At 40.1% G+C, this 14602-nt stretch overlaps 1 protein-coding gene across 7 annotated transcripts in view; it reads left to right on the top strand.

The window, feature by feature from the left end:
- RNF214 (ring finger protein 214) overlaps nt 1–14602 on the top strand; it is a 188224-nt gene that overhangs the window by 115483 nt on the left and 58139 nt on the right. For all 7 annotated transcript variants that reach the window (XM_085647443.1, XM_085647447.1, XM_085647444.1 and 4 more), the window contains exons 8-9: nt 4463–4559; nt 5121–5209. In XM_085647443.1, coding sequence (XP_085503569.1) covers nt 4463–4559; nt 5121–5209 — 186 coding nt within the window. The remainder of the gene's footprint in view (nt 1–4462; nt 4560–5120; nt 5210–14602) is intronic.

Below are 14602 nucleotides of genomic sequence, written 5' to 3'. Positions count from 1 at the left end.
TGCGACAACTTCAGTTTCGTTGGCCAAGGTTCTGGACTCTATTTCGGTTAGTCGATCGCCGAACGTACTGCATGTTTTAACCAGCTTTCTCACCACTCCTTGCACCTTACGCAATGCTGCCTGCGCTTTTCGCCCATCCTGTGAGGTCTCTTCACGATGCGAGGCTATAGCCTGCAGGACAGCCTCTATAGATGCAGCCGCAGGGTTGTTTGGAGCAGACGAGTTTATAGAATTCAGTGGAGTTAGTTGCTCGGAGTGTGTATGATCCCATAGATTCTTTTTCAAGTGATTCAAGAATATTAGATGACATCAAAAGATCAGCCAAACACATATTCCAGTTCCAGTCCTTGTACCATGTTTAGCGGAGGCTCAGATGTATCAGGAACATAGTGTTTTTGTTGGGAGGAAAAAAGACAGATTGAATCTATCAAGTGTAAAGTAACTTCAACTATAAAGCCAAAAGAGTAATGACAAATGGATCAAAGTATTATGGTAGAAAGTTTACTTGCTATGTATGAAGAGGAAGAAAATGAGAAGGCAAACATTGTATCTTGGCACAAAAGGAAAGAATGTGAATTATATCTTGATTTGTCAATAAGTTCCTTCATCTTAACTTCAGAGCTGCAAAAACGTTCAGAAAAAATTGTCTATGCTTCTGTAACTGAGCCAAATAATTAGGAGCGCTGCAACCACAGGATCAATATAAGGAGAAGGGAAAGCTCTTTGGTGACAGCCTTGCATACATCTTGATTTATAGTTTGAAACAGTTAACACAGTAACAAAATATGAATCACTGCGCTGCTTCAATAACATACAAATAAACATTCTACATATAGACATTTTGTTTTAGAGTCTCTTTCAAGCTATACAGGATTCCAAAATATATAACCGAAAGGACATGGGCTTTCCAGTTGCATTGTCGTCCAGCAACACAATTGTTAAAACCTTCCATTCTAGATCATCTTCAAATACTCTTCTCATCGTCCACAGAGTCTTCCGATGAGTCACTCTGCTGTGCATGTGGTCCCACATAATGCTCAGCCAAACTTGTAATTATTTCTACCCAGGTTTGCAAGTTCAGTACCGAACCTTCATCCCTACTCAACTCTTGCAGTCAACATTCTTCCCCAACAACCCATTCCATAAAGTCCTGTGTCAAATGTATGCTGGAGGGAGATGTGGAGGAAGTCAGTGGATGGCTATTCACCTTTTAGCCAACAACATACTGAGTCCTGCAAACCTATTTCATATTTTGTGATCTTACATAAGACTGAGTTGCATTGTTATCAACAACTTCTGTCTTTGCTAAATAGGAAGCCTCATTCTCTAGAGTTTCATTGCAGTAGGAACACAGATATTGCTCTCCACATCAATTAGTTTCCTCTGTTTTTTAATTAGACTTGGCAAAATGACCAGAGAAAAAAGTGTGTTAAATTCCTTATCTCTTACACAGAGGTTATCCTAAATGTGAAAGATATTGAGTACCTCTCTTATAAATGGTACGAGGTAAACCTTGCAGACAAAAAATGTCTACCAAAACATAGAGCCATTTCTTCTTCTCTAAGTGACTTGGGCAAGGGAGACAAATTGTCCATCTTTAAAAAGCTGTTTACTGTACCTATTCCTACTGTACCTATTCCTACTTACAGTCCTTCTGAAAGTTGAGGATCGTCAGGGGGTGAGGAGGGCTGAAGTGGAGGTACTACTTGCCAAGTCACCTACAGAAGAAGTGTTTTGATATTATATGCCAAGATTCCGAAGTCACTGGTAGTGGCTGCAAATCTCCAAAAGGCTAAGAATGTAATCATTTGTGTTGCACACGTACAGGACAGGCAAGAAAATGTTTTCAACATCGGAATAAACAGATGGTTGCCAAAAGATTGCAAAACTAAATCTAACATAATCTTAAATACTTCTCTGTGACCCGAAATGGCAGAGTCATGACACGTTCTTATTATATCAAGTTGTTGTTCTTTGTAAAGGACAAAAATGTTTGTTGACTGAAATAACTGATTTGTTTGAACCAAATCCCTCTTTAGATGAAGGTCCGTTGATTCCTTCAGATCCATTTGTTCCTGAACCCTCTAACTCTAAGCAAGACTGAACAATTCCTGCCACACAATGAGAAGGAATGTCCTATTGATCACAAGGGAGTGATGGCTCAGGACAATGATGAGAAATCACATTTGCCTAAGTGGTCTTTGCACTAGGAATTATAAGTGATATTGAAAAGGTACTATAGGTATTAAACACATTTAAATATCCATCTAGCTTGACTATAATTCCTGCATTAAAGATTTTGAAAACAATGCCACTTACTAGGATCTATTTGAATTTCAGTTTTTCTCGAGTGCCCATCAAAAGATGTCTCCATTCAGTACCAGCCATCTTCATGGCTAAAAGCTCCAGAATTCAGGAACTGAAAAATCTTGTTAACTCTATCAAAGCATGAGTTGAAAAGGATGTTTTTGCCTTTCATCTTCTTGTTGTTGTGCCAAAACGACTCCTTTAGCTGTTTCAGAGGTGTCTCTTTCCACGATAAAATGAGTAGAAGTACTATGATGACAAAAAATTGGTGCTTTGAGTAAAAATCCTTGTGAGCATATTAAACACTCTTTCAGCAAGATCCTTTTTCAAAACAAGGGTAATGTCACGGATTATCTCTGCAAAAGTCGTATTAAATTAAAAATAAAATGTTACATTTCTTAAACAGTAGCATGCGAAGGCTTTTGCAAATAGCCGATAGCTTCCTTACATCCATAGAAGACCGGAAGCATTCAGTCTAAATCCTAGCTACTCAGTCTGTTCCTTCTCAGATTCACAAAACAAAGGATGTTGCTGAAGTCTGCTAACACCAAAGGCACAAATTCTTGATTATCCCACGGGGTCTTAGAAACACCAAAATGTCATCTAGATAAAGCAGTACAGATGGAGTCAAAACATCATAAAATATTGAATCAATAAGTCAATCACTTGTTCGTTTGTTTATCTGACTGCTTGAAGCCACAGCTACAAAAGTGATTTCGTGGGTGTAATCGATACCGAGGTCGCACAACCATACCATATAATACACCATGTTTTCTCACATAACCACAATCCACAAATTAATAACAAAGTCCTCTGGGCCTGCTCCAGTGTTGGTGTCAATTCGCTGGGCAGGACTTTTGGTTAGCTTTCTGAACTTGTCAATCTTAGACAGCTGTGAGTGGCCGCTATCTTTATCCTTCCCCATTGCAACAGCCAGCTGACAGCTACATGGTGAGATGAGGTTGCTGGTTTAGAAGTGATTTATGCCAGGGTCAGTGGAACCAGCGGATTTCAGAATAAGTCCTATATTTTGTTGAAAAGGAAAGTGGTGGGAAATAAAAATGATCACTCCCGGTGTCAGTCCTAGTCTCCATGTAGCTTCGTCCAGGGGCTCACCTACTATGTTGCAGGGCAGTAAGGGTAGTTACAGGCCCTTTGGGCCTGCGTTTCCCTAAATCACAACCAACCTTAGTCTGTCACTTTGTTTCCTTCATCAACCCGCTCCCTTTCCCCAATCAGCAAAACACACTAACTGAGTGTGGCGAGGGAGGAGGGGGGCGGGGGGGTTATGAAGAAGCAGCAGTGCTTCCTGGTCAGTATTGTGTAGGCCTTGACCGACGCTTAGTCATCAGCTAGGGGTTCGATCAGCTAGTGAGTCTACAGCAGAGGCCCCTGTACATCATCAGGCGGTACAAATCATCAGTGACCATAGTCAACTGATGGTAGCCAGGGAAGCGACTCCGTTCCCCGCCGAGGCCTTGTGTGATGCTTACTTTAACGCATTTCAGGAAGTGTAATGTCTGTGTGGGCCTGACTCCATGTGGATTGAAGGCATAGTTTGGTGGGGAGGGAGTAGGGCCGAACCCCACAGTGCAGCCCCGACAATGAGGTCATGGCGCCCTGGAGCACAGTAAACAGAACAATCATACGTCTCGGAATCACACTATCTGATGCCACTCTGCATCTTTCTCAGTTCATTCTTGGGCCCAGATGCGATTAAATAGCTGTGTGGCAGGATTCCATTGGGTTTTAGGGGGAGAGCAGGAGCTCCTTTACAGAGCAGCAGCCATGTTGTGCTTCATGCCACGCCCAATCTTTACTAAACATGGGTAGAAATTCATAGTCAGTGAAACTGTTTTTTTTGAGTGCCCTGTCCTTTCAGTGGGCGTCAAAACCAACCATTTGAACTGAGTGCTGTTCTGCTATTTACTTAAAACTCAGAAAATGCGTCCATAAGTGTATCGTTGCTGTTGTGAATGGATTCATATTTTCAATAGTCTGTGCTGGTCTGTCATTGCTGTGTCTGCTTGTATATGCAATTTGCTTGTACACACACCTGTGTCTGTTCGTTTTTTTTTTATTGTACTCACACCTGTGTGTCTGTGTATTCTGCTTGTTCACACAGCTGTTTCTCTATATACTTCTTTGTCAACAGGGAGGCTTGGGAGGAGGAGCTGGTTGAGTTGAAAAAACAGTACAGTGAAATCAGCAGGACAGTTCTGGAGGAGACTGAACGAGCCCTGGAGGCAGAGGTGAGAGACCAGCACCCAGCCCATGTGTTATTCTCAGCAGCTCACATTCATATACCCATCCCACAAAAAAACCTACGCAGAACAAATTCACCCACAAGATAATCTCTTGACACCATTCTTAGAAAATAGATTTTGTTACCCAAACGCTATGGGACTCGTTTTATTGATCTTGCTTTGTCAATCTCATACTGAAAGGTTGAACTTCTGTCCATGTGATCAAACAAAGGTCATTATATTGAATGCATTAGTCCACTGATTGAACCTTAAGACCTAGCCACACTGTAAGAGCCCACAACATGGAAAGAATCCATAAAGTATTATGCACGGACACATGTTATGAAGACTAGTGCGAAAGACACAGCCAAGTGTTTATATACAGGTTATGTCTGGAGCATATAATGATTGTCAAAATCTCTCCCTACTCCCTAAGTCAGAAGAACTTGTTTGATTTGGTCACCACTTTTCCACAGATCTGTAAATGTCTGTCTTTAGCACTGTGACGGAAGGCGGCATTCTGTGTGAAGGGGTTAACTTGTTCACACCAGCTGTTTCTCTGCCTAGGTGATGTCTCTGGAGACTCGGAAAGAACTGATATTCCTGAGGCTCACCGAAGCGGAGAATGAGGCCAAGGTGCGACTCACTATGCTCAGGTGAGTGTGGACACTGTAGTGCTTTGCAGAGGATCACCCACGACAACAGTATAGAATTGAGATTCATGACTGCATGCTGCATGTCCTCCATCGGTAAGTGGATGAACAGAAACTGTCTAAAATTGAAGTCCTTAAAGACGGAGGCCATCCTATTCGGAAATCACACCTCCCTTTGGTCACCACTGTCTTGGCCAGAGAGATTAGAATCCCTGCCCTCATCTGTGAGCAAGGCTAGGAACCTAGGAGTTGTAGTGGATAACAAACTCACTTTCGATCAGCAGGTGAATGTGGTTATTTCATCCTCTTTTCACATCTTGAGGATATTAAAAAAAAATCCTCCCCTTTATTCCCGTTGATACACAAAAAACGGTGGTAACAGCATTGGTTTTTATCAAAAATAGATTTATTGTAATGGCCTGTATCTAAATATGCAACACCAATATCTTAATAAACTACGAATTCTGCGGAATGCAGCCACTAGACTGCTTGCCGGTATCCACAAATATAACGCTGCCTCGCAAGCCATTTATAATCTGCACTGTCTCCCCATCAGGCATCAATTTAGATTTAACGCTCTAGGTATAGCCTATAAAGCCCTTGACGATGAGGGTCCAGATTACTTGAAACATAGTTTTGAGTGGTATGAGCCATGTAGAATTCTGCCTCCTCCGGAGCCAAGAAACTTGTGGTCCCTAGGTTTATACAGACCAATTTGGGTGGAAGAAGCTTTGTGATAAGCACTGCAAAAGAATGGAATTATCTGCTTCCTTACATCCGAGCCATGCCCAATTTTTTGTATCAAAAACCTGGTTCTTCTCTAAGTAAAGACTCGCCTTGCCCACTCAACAGAGCTAGCGCCAAAACACCTCCAGGTAATCCTGCGCTTTGAAAGTTACTTTCACATAATAACCTAAGAACTCTGAAGTGAGAATGAATCACATTAAAACTGTTAAACATTTACCCCATAGCAATTGCCATGTGGGATCAGCCAAAACTGGCGAATAAGGCCATGTTTTATGACATCAGACACAACCTCACAAACACTGTTGGCAGGGTTCACATGCAATAACGCACTAAATTAATCGGCAGAGTAGACTCAGGTTGATCAGTGCACCTTTGTTGTAAGTTTAAACAATTAAATGTTTACACTAATGCCTCACTAAGCAGGACACATTTCTTCCAGTGGGAGCTCAATTTAGATTATGTGTTCAATACTCCGAGGATTAACGCCAGCCCAATACTCTTTTCTTTATACATGCTTTCAGTTATTATAATGAAACAGTACAAGATATGTAACTATTTATGGCCTGCAAAATCCAAATACTCAGGTCCAACTCTTGAATAGGAAAGAATCATCACAGTGTATTAAAGAAATGGTCAAATCATAGAAAATCTTGCTTTTTTGCTCAGTCTCACTCTATAGCACATTCCATACCCCTCGTAGGCATCGTTAATTTAGATAGCGCTTCATTTTCCCTGGCGAGCAGAAAGAGTTTTTACAGCATTATTTTGCTTCAGACAGGGTCTTATAACATGATATATTTCGCCACTATGTCCTTAGGGCATAGACCACTGTTTCAAGGTATAATTCCATCTACACGCCTGTGTTGTCTATGCCATCCACGCCCTGAAATGTGAAAAAATAACACACGCTATTTCTAATCTAATTCTTTAATAAACAACAGTACATAATATTAGTTCTAAGTTTTAAATAAACTAAAGTGTACCTGGCAATTAACACTATTCAATTAATCTCAATAATCCCTTAAGCATCCCACTGCAACCAAATAATGTAATGTCCCATCTTTGACTGATCTCCACAGCTCTGGTGCTTAGACTTCCTGTTTTCTAGCTTCTACAAAATATTACAATAGTGAAAGCAAAAGCCACATTTTAAAAAGAACCTTTGAACAATACATGCTGTGATATATCTTACGATTTACAATTCCTGAGCAATCCTACGTGTGAAATCAGGAATGTGGTGGCTGCAGCATTTTACTTTCTTTAGAATTAAGTAAAGAATAAATAAACATCTGTTAAAAATACAGGTGATGAATAAATGTGCTCAAATATATTCAGCTGATGTTAAACTGAAAAATAAAAGCGTATAACCATTATGTTAGGGTAAGGTAATCTGCTGCATAGTGAAAATATTTATCGTCGACTAACAGCTGAAAACAGTAAAAATAACTTGCAGAATAAGCCTGCTCCTAGATGTCTGCTATATACTGCAACTACAGTCCTTATTTTCTTGTGAATGTATATCTCTTAAAAACATAGCTTGATAGAGTATAAAAATTGACTAACATGTTGATCGTGGCATAGCCTGAAAAAGCGTTACGAAATGTTCGTGGTAAGGTGCATCCTTCACCTCGTTGACCAAGCAAATTGTACTAAGTCAACTTTAACTCCTACTTTTGTCATTACTTGAGAAAGCTTGAGTTAAGATACATTTGACAAAGGACAATGGTGGGAAGGAGAAGTATCCTCGCCACGAGCATGTGGAGGATTTTATCTTCATTTGTCATGGCATGTTAGTCAACCTTAACTCCATTTCAACTTTATCTTTTAGGATTTTCATTTCTTTGTAATGTTGATGCTTTTGTTCCACTTTCCCAGGCCTGCTAACACAAGTCTTCCTCCTTAGATTAGCGTTAGACTCCGGTCTCACCTTCTCACAATAACTGATCACAAGCACAAAAGGTGCACACCTGCTGTTGATTAGCCAGAAGAACATTTCCCCTTTTTTGTATGAGTCCGTCTGATAACTAAATTGGAGACTAAATGGCAAAATCGTGACAGGTGATGCAGATCAGGATGATAAAATTATATCCACTACCACAGATAGAGTAATCTTTACAGTTACACGCACATACATTCATCATACACTAGGGCCCATTTCACTTACATATGCTCCGATACTCTACCAGCAGCAAACCTGTGGAAAGAAAACACCTAAACACCCTGCATCTGCATCTAGGCGATAGGACCAGTTTTAGTGGCTGTCCAACATAATATAAACAATCTATAAACAATAATCAATAATAATTCAATAAATGACAAGGAAAGAAACAACCAACACCATGTTCAAAAGTTATATTGCTTTATCTAAAATTAGTCAGAATGAAATCAGAATAAATCATTTCTCATAGTTACCTATTCTAACTAGTGTCAGAACGGGTCAGGACCAGTCTCTTGAAAAGTCTTTTCAGAATAAAGTCCTCAGCATCGGTCATCTGCAACGCAAGTTCACGCAGCAAGGCAACGAAAGAAAGAGTGGGGAGAGCCCTCCCTAAGCTAACATTTTATACCATGAAATACAATGAAAACCCACATATAAAAATTGTATCACCAAGTAAAACAAGAAGGATGGGATGTATCTTGACTACATCCTGAGAAACTCCGCTCAAGAAAAGTCTTAACTATAAAATCCTCGGAGAAGGAATCAATTTTCACAATTGTTCATATTTGTTTCCTCCGACAAACCAGTTTTCGCACAGAGTTCTCTGAGGTCCATTGTCTCCCAAGGACGAGCATTACTTTTGGAGATCCTCCAAACTTGCTGATGTCCTCCCGGAAACTTCCTTATAAGGACTGCCGACAATTTCTCTGTTAGCTGAACACCAGCAGGGGTCTCTCTTGATACACCAAAATTTTCTACGCCTGAACCACAGCTCAGCCAGGCTTCAAATTATTCTCGGTTATTTTCATAAAGGCCTCCATAGGCCACAATAGACCATCTTTAATTAAAGAGACAAAATAAAGATTACTACATCATAATGATTAGACAGTGTTAACCCCACTAATACCCTTATGTGTATGCATTTATCTAGCTTTGCGACATACAGAGCATTAATTCAGACAGCGTTTTGTGCTCAAAATAAATAGCACACAGCAACATTTAAACATGTAAAACTTGCACGTTATGATGAGTACAAATACAGCACATACACGCTAACCCATGTGTACCCTTCTCTTGTGTTAGAACAAACAGGTTGGTTATTGGGACACACTTACACAAGACAAATAATTAGTTGTTAATTATTAATAATTAATAAAACGCATAGACATGCCAGAGCTTCAAAAGCCCCAGAATTTTCTAACAGAAAACTCTGCTCCAGCAATCCCCCCTTTGGTGATTTTATCACCAAATAAACCCAAAAAAAAAAAAATTAGTGAAAATTTAGTCCCATTTTAGGAGAAATCAGAAATGTCTTTTCCCCTTACACAACATTAAACACCAGTCTCTCTTTCATCATCTCTCTTAGTCTCTAAATAAACACTTTCCCTTAATTCTTCTAATTCAATTTCTTCTGGTTCTCTTTTTGAATTCTTAAAAATCTTGTTTTTCTTATTTTTCTTCTTATTCTCCAAAATTTTCTCTTTCCCTCTCCTGTTTTTATAACACACACACACCAATCTCAGTATCAACACAGCAACAATTATACAAGACAAAGGAAACAGTACCCTACCTACAATAGTACTACCTATTTTAGTAATAAAATCCTTAACAGCTATCATCTTATTAGCTAGTTTAGTCCATATACTCCCAGTTTCAAGTGGTACTAGATCTTCATGCAAATCAGTAATATTTTTGATATAGACCTTCAGGTCTCTGCTTTCATCAGGAATGTAAGTGCAACAATGTTGAACTTTCAAAATTCCACAAACTCCACCCTCCTTGGCCAAAAGAATATCAAGGGCAAGTCGATTTTGCATAGACATGGCACGTACGGCACTCAGCTCCGTATTTACCAAAAGAAATCCTCCTGCGGTATTTGTCGATAAACGATCAACCACTGTGGACAATTTCCGAATTCCATAAGCATTTAAAGAAATTCCCACTGCTGGAATCAAAACCCCAAAAATGTCACCCACAATTTCAGACCAAGTTTCTCTTTTAAAACGTTTTAGTACATTAATATCTTGTACATCACCTATTTTATCTGTATGAAAAATCTTAGGAAAAACTAAACCTACATAACATGTGCCATACCAATGGTCAGGCAATCTGTAATAAGCTTTGTTCCCACACACATAGTACACTCCTGGAAAAATAGTATCTTCTCCACCTCTGAAACCCCAACCAGTCGCAACGAAGTATGTATCATGGCACTCACTAGTTCCCACAAAGTACGTATCATATTGGGATTTCCTTCTGGTAATGCATAGTTTACCTTTCTGCGGTGCATCCAAAGCTAAAGTTGGACTAACCCCATTCCTCAACTCCTTTCCCATCTCAATGTCCCAAATTGTCTCACTCACTTCATATTTTCCCGCTTTCTCCTGCATGTTCACTCTCCTTTCCTCTACCATGTCCAGGAAAGCTTTCTCCTCTTCTTTCAAACTGCAAGTTAAATTATTCTTAAAAATGTAATCTAATGTTAGTCCTTTTTCTTCAATAAAAATCTCACCAAAAGTGTTAGCTTCTTTAGCTGGATTCAGCTCTTTGTTCATTGGCAAGTGCCCAAAAATACTATCTCTGTTAGACATCTTATAATCTACTTTCCCTAACAAATAAAATACACTACTTAAAATACTACAAGAAATACCATATGTAGCTGGCAAATGGTGATAAGTAACACCTTCTGAAACAGATGCAGGTAATTGCATGCACACATAGCAATCCCTCACTTCCATTGTCTTCACATATTCATATAACAGTTTTGAAAAAACATTACTAGAAAAATTGTTAATTGACCTATCTTTGTGTATGTAACTAGGAACTATTTTTTGTGAATTCTTTTCTATATTAGTCATGTTCTCGTCCATCCCAAATTCAACCTTAAAAGTAACTAATAAAACTAAAACACCCCAAAGAAGCATTAATATTCCAGTACAACAGAAACACATCCTGCACCACCTTTTCAGGAAGGCACATCTATTTGGGTTATTCTCTGTGTTAGCCATTCTGCTTTAACTTCTACTCCACTACAGTGATTAGAATTTTCAAATCTCCAACTTTTACTCCAAACTTTTCAGCTTTCAAAGATCTTTCTGTTCACTCAGTCCAAGTGAATCCTTCTTTCACTCAGTTTGGATGCTCATCATCTTTTACTCCAATTTCTTCAACATCAAATTGTATCAGATCTCCAACACTTGATTCTTCAGTATCTGATTCTTCTCTGATGTCAGTCAAGAATACTTTCAGAATTTCACCAGTTTCTTCCTCAACCACTTTTCTCAAGATCACTTCCGGATTATCTCGAGTCACTGTTTCTTCTTCTCCTCCTTCAGACAGTGTCACATAAGACCATTCCGGTGATCTGTACTTTTGGTTGGGTCTTTTAACTCTTTTTATTTCCACTGGTTCTTTTGTACTTTTTGATCCTCCTTCTTCAGCCTTTAAAGTTTGACTGGATACTTCATTCACTTGTTCAGCTTCCGATGTATTTGCTCTTATTATCCTGTATCTCAGTCTTTTCACACTGTTGTTAGGCCAACGATCTCCTTTCACAACCTTTTTCGGCTTCGCTTCTTTGACACTTTTCTTTCCAATCAAAGTTCTCTTTCTCAGAACTCGACCTTCCGTTTGTTCATTCTCATCATCTGATTCTATTTCAATTGCCTTTTGCTTTCGTTTCTTAGCAGTTTTCTTTTCTTGCACAGATTCTTGCACCACTGTTTGAGACTTCCCTACTTCTGTCCCTCCTCGGGTCTCCGACACGCAATCTTCTTGCTGTCTATTTGTCCCTTTACCTAGCTCCTCATCAATGTTCCCTACACCTCCTCGGGGGTCTTCCGCAATCTGTCCCTCTCTATCTTCTTCTGACCCTGTTTCTTCAAGAATAATCTCAAGTGGTTCTTCAATCTCTTCCTCCTCTTCTGATTCAGGAGTAGTTTCTATGTGCTTTCTCTTTTCTTTTCTTTTTCCTCCACTGCTACTCGAAACTTCAGGCTCTTTCACAGAATCAGAATCTGGTCTTCCTTCTGATACTCGCAGTGAATCTCTTGAAGCTCTCTCTGCTTCTTTTCTCACTGATTCTGTATCTTCAGGATCTTCTTCATCACTAGAATCTGACTCTTCATAATACTCCTCACCAGTCCCCTCTCTCGGACTTGGAATCCTCAGAGTATGACTCGCATGTATCCAGTGTCTCACTCCAGCACACTTTACAGCAGTCGTTGTAGTCAGAATAACTTGTCTTGGTCTTCCCCACCTTGGAACCAAGCAATTTCTTCTTCTGTGCACCTTAATCCTCACCCAGTCTCCTGGACTTAGATCATGGGCTTGCTTCTTCTCAAGTGTGGTAGCTTCTTCTCCAACCTGGTGAAACACAGAATGAACTGCGTCAGCCAGGCCTTTACAGTAATCCAAAATCATGTCATCAGTTATTGCCATCAATTTATTCACAGGCACAAATGCATGGCGCATAGCACGTCCCATAATTATTTCGTGTGGACTCAAACCTGTAGTTCTGTCTGGAGTAGATCTCATAGTCATCAAGACTAGAGGAAGAACGTCTGGCCATTTCATGCCAGTGGCTAAGCACATCTTTCCAATTCTGTTCTTGATCGTGCCATTAATCTGCTCAACCACACCAGAAGCCTCTGGTCGGTATGCACAATGTAGCTTCTGTTGTATTTTCAATGCTTCACAAATTAAACCAATGAGTTCATTTTGAAAGTGCCTACCTCTGTCAGATTCAACTGTGACTGGAAACCCGAACCTAGGAATCAACTCCCTCAACAGTAATTTTGCCACTGTTAATCCATCATTCCTTCTTGTCGGGTAGGCCTCCACCCACCTTGAAAACAAACAGACTACCACTAGGACATACCTTAGTCTGTTCACCTGGGGCATTTCAATGAAATCAATTTGCATTCTTGTGAAAGGACCTCCTTCTCTGCCAATTGTCCCTAGACTCACCACTGTCTTTTTCCCAGTGTTAAATTGCTGACAAATTAAACATCTCTGACAAATGCTCTCCGCAATTGCTCTAAACTTTGCATTATACCAGACTTGTTTAAAGGACCTAATCATCGCATCCCTCCCCAAATGTCCCTGGCCATGATACATCCTTGCCATTGACGACAAAATTGAGTTTGGCATCACTGGTCTGCCATCTCTGTAGACCCAAACATGGTCTGTTTCTCTTGGAGCACAACCTGCTTTAACCCAATCTTGTTTTTCCTCTTCTCCTGCCTCATCTTGTAACTGTTTCACTTCATCCCATGTTTCTAAGACATTAGTAAACATCACAGAAAGAAAAGACATTTCCTCCATCCTGTCCCTGTTAATTGACTGATTCGTCTTGGCGCAATACTGCGCCACATCGTTTGCGTATCTGTTGCCAACAGTGATAAAATCCTCTCCTGCAACATGTGCTGCACATTTTACAACTGCTAACTCCTTAGGCAGCTGTATCGCCTCAAGCAATTTCCCAATCAGCTCAGCATTCTTTATCGGAGTTCCACCCGATGTCAAGAAACCTCTCTGTAGCCACAGTTGGCCAAAATCATGCACCACTCCAAACCCATACTGACTATCAGTCAACACAGTTGTTCTCAAATCTTTCCCAATCTCACAAGCTCTTGTCAATGCCACCAATTCAGCAACTTGTGCAGATTTCACTCCTTTCAACGGTGATGCTTCCATAACCTCTGAAACCTTGCACACTGCATATGCTGCACATAGCACACCATTATCATTTCTCAGACATGATCCATCCACAAACAGCACATGATCATTCTCCGGCAAAGGAACATCCTTGATGTCTGGTCTTGGTTTCGTACAGTATTCCAGCACATCCAAACAATCATGATCATCTTCCATTCTTATACCCACATTCTCAATGTCTGGCAAGAGTGTCGCTGGATTCACATTTGTACATCTTTCAAGAGTCACATTCGATGCTCCCAGAATCACTTTCTCATACTTAGTCAGCCGACTATTTGACATATGCTGAGTTCTGCTTCTTGTCAAAAGAATTGCCACATTGTGAGGTACGAATACCCTTACAGGATATCCCATTATGATCCCCTCACTCTGCTCCAGGCTTCTGCATGTTGCAGCCACAGATTTTAGACAACCTGGTAAACCCACAGCTACAGGGTCAAGTGTCGATGAGAAATATGCAATAGGCCTTCTCAATTGCCCATGTTTTTGGATTAACACTGAAAGTGCACATCCATTTCTCTCACTGCAGTACAGTTCAAACTCTTTCTCATAGTCTGGCATACCCAGAGCTGGAGCTTCACACATTTTTGTCTTAAGCTCTTCGAATGCTGCCAATTGTTCTGCATCCAGATCCAATGGATCTGTCATGTCACATTTTGTCAATTTAATCAATGGCTTTGCTATCAGGGAAAAATTAATTATCCACTGACGACAATACCCCACCATACCCAGGAACATTCTCACTTCTCTCTGAGTTTTTGGAGCTTTCATTT

The sequence above is a fragment of the Triturus cristatus genome, chromosome 3_2 (genome assembly GCF_964204655.1).
Source record: "Triturus cristatus chromosome 3_2, aTriCri1.1, whole genome shotgun sequence".
NCBI classification, from domain to species: Eukaryota; Metazoa; Chordata; class Amphibia; order Caudata; family Salamandridae; genus Triturus; species Triturus cristatus.
Note: the sequence above shows the minus strand (reverse complement) of the source record. Positions and strands in the feature narration are given on the sequence as shown.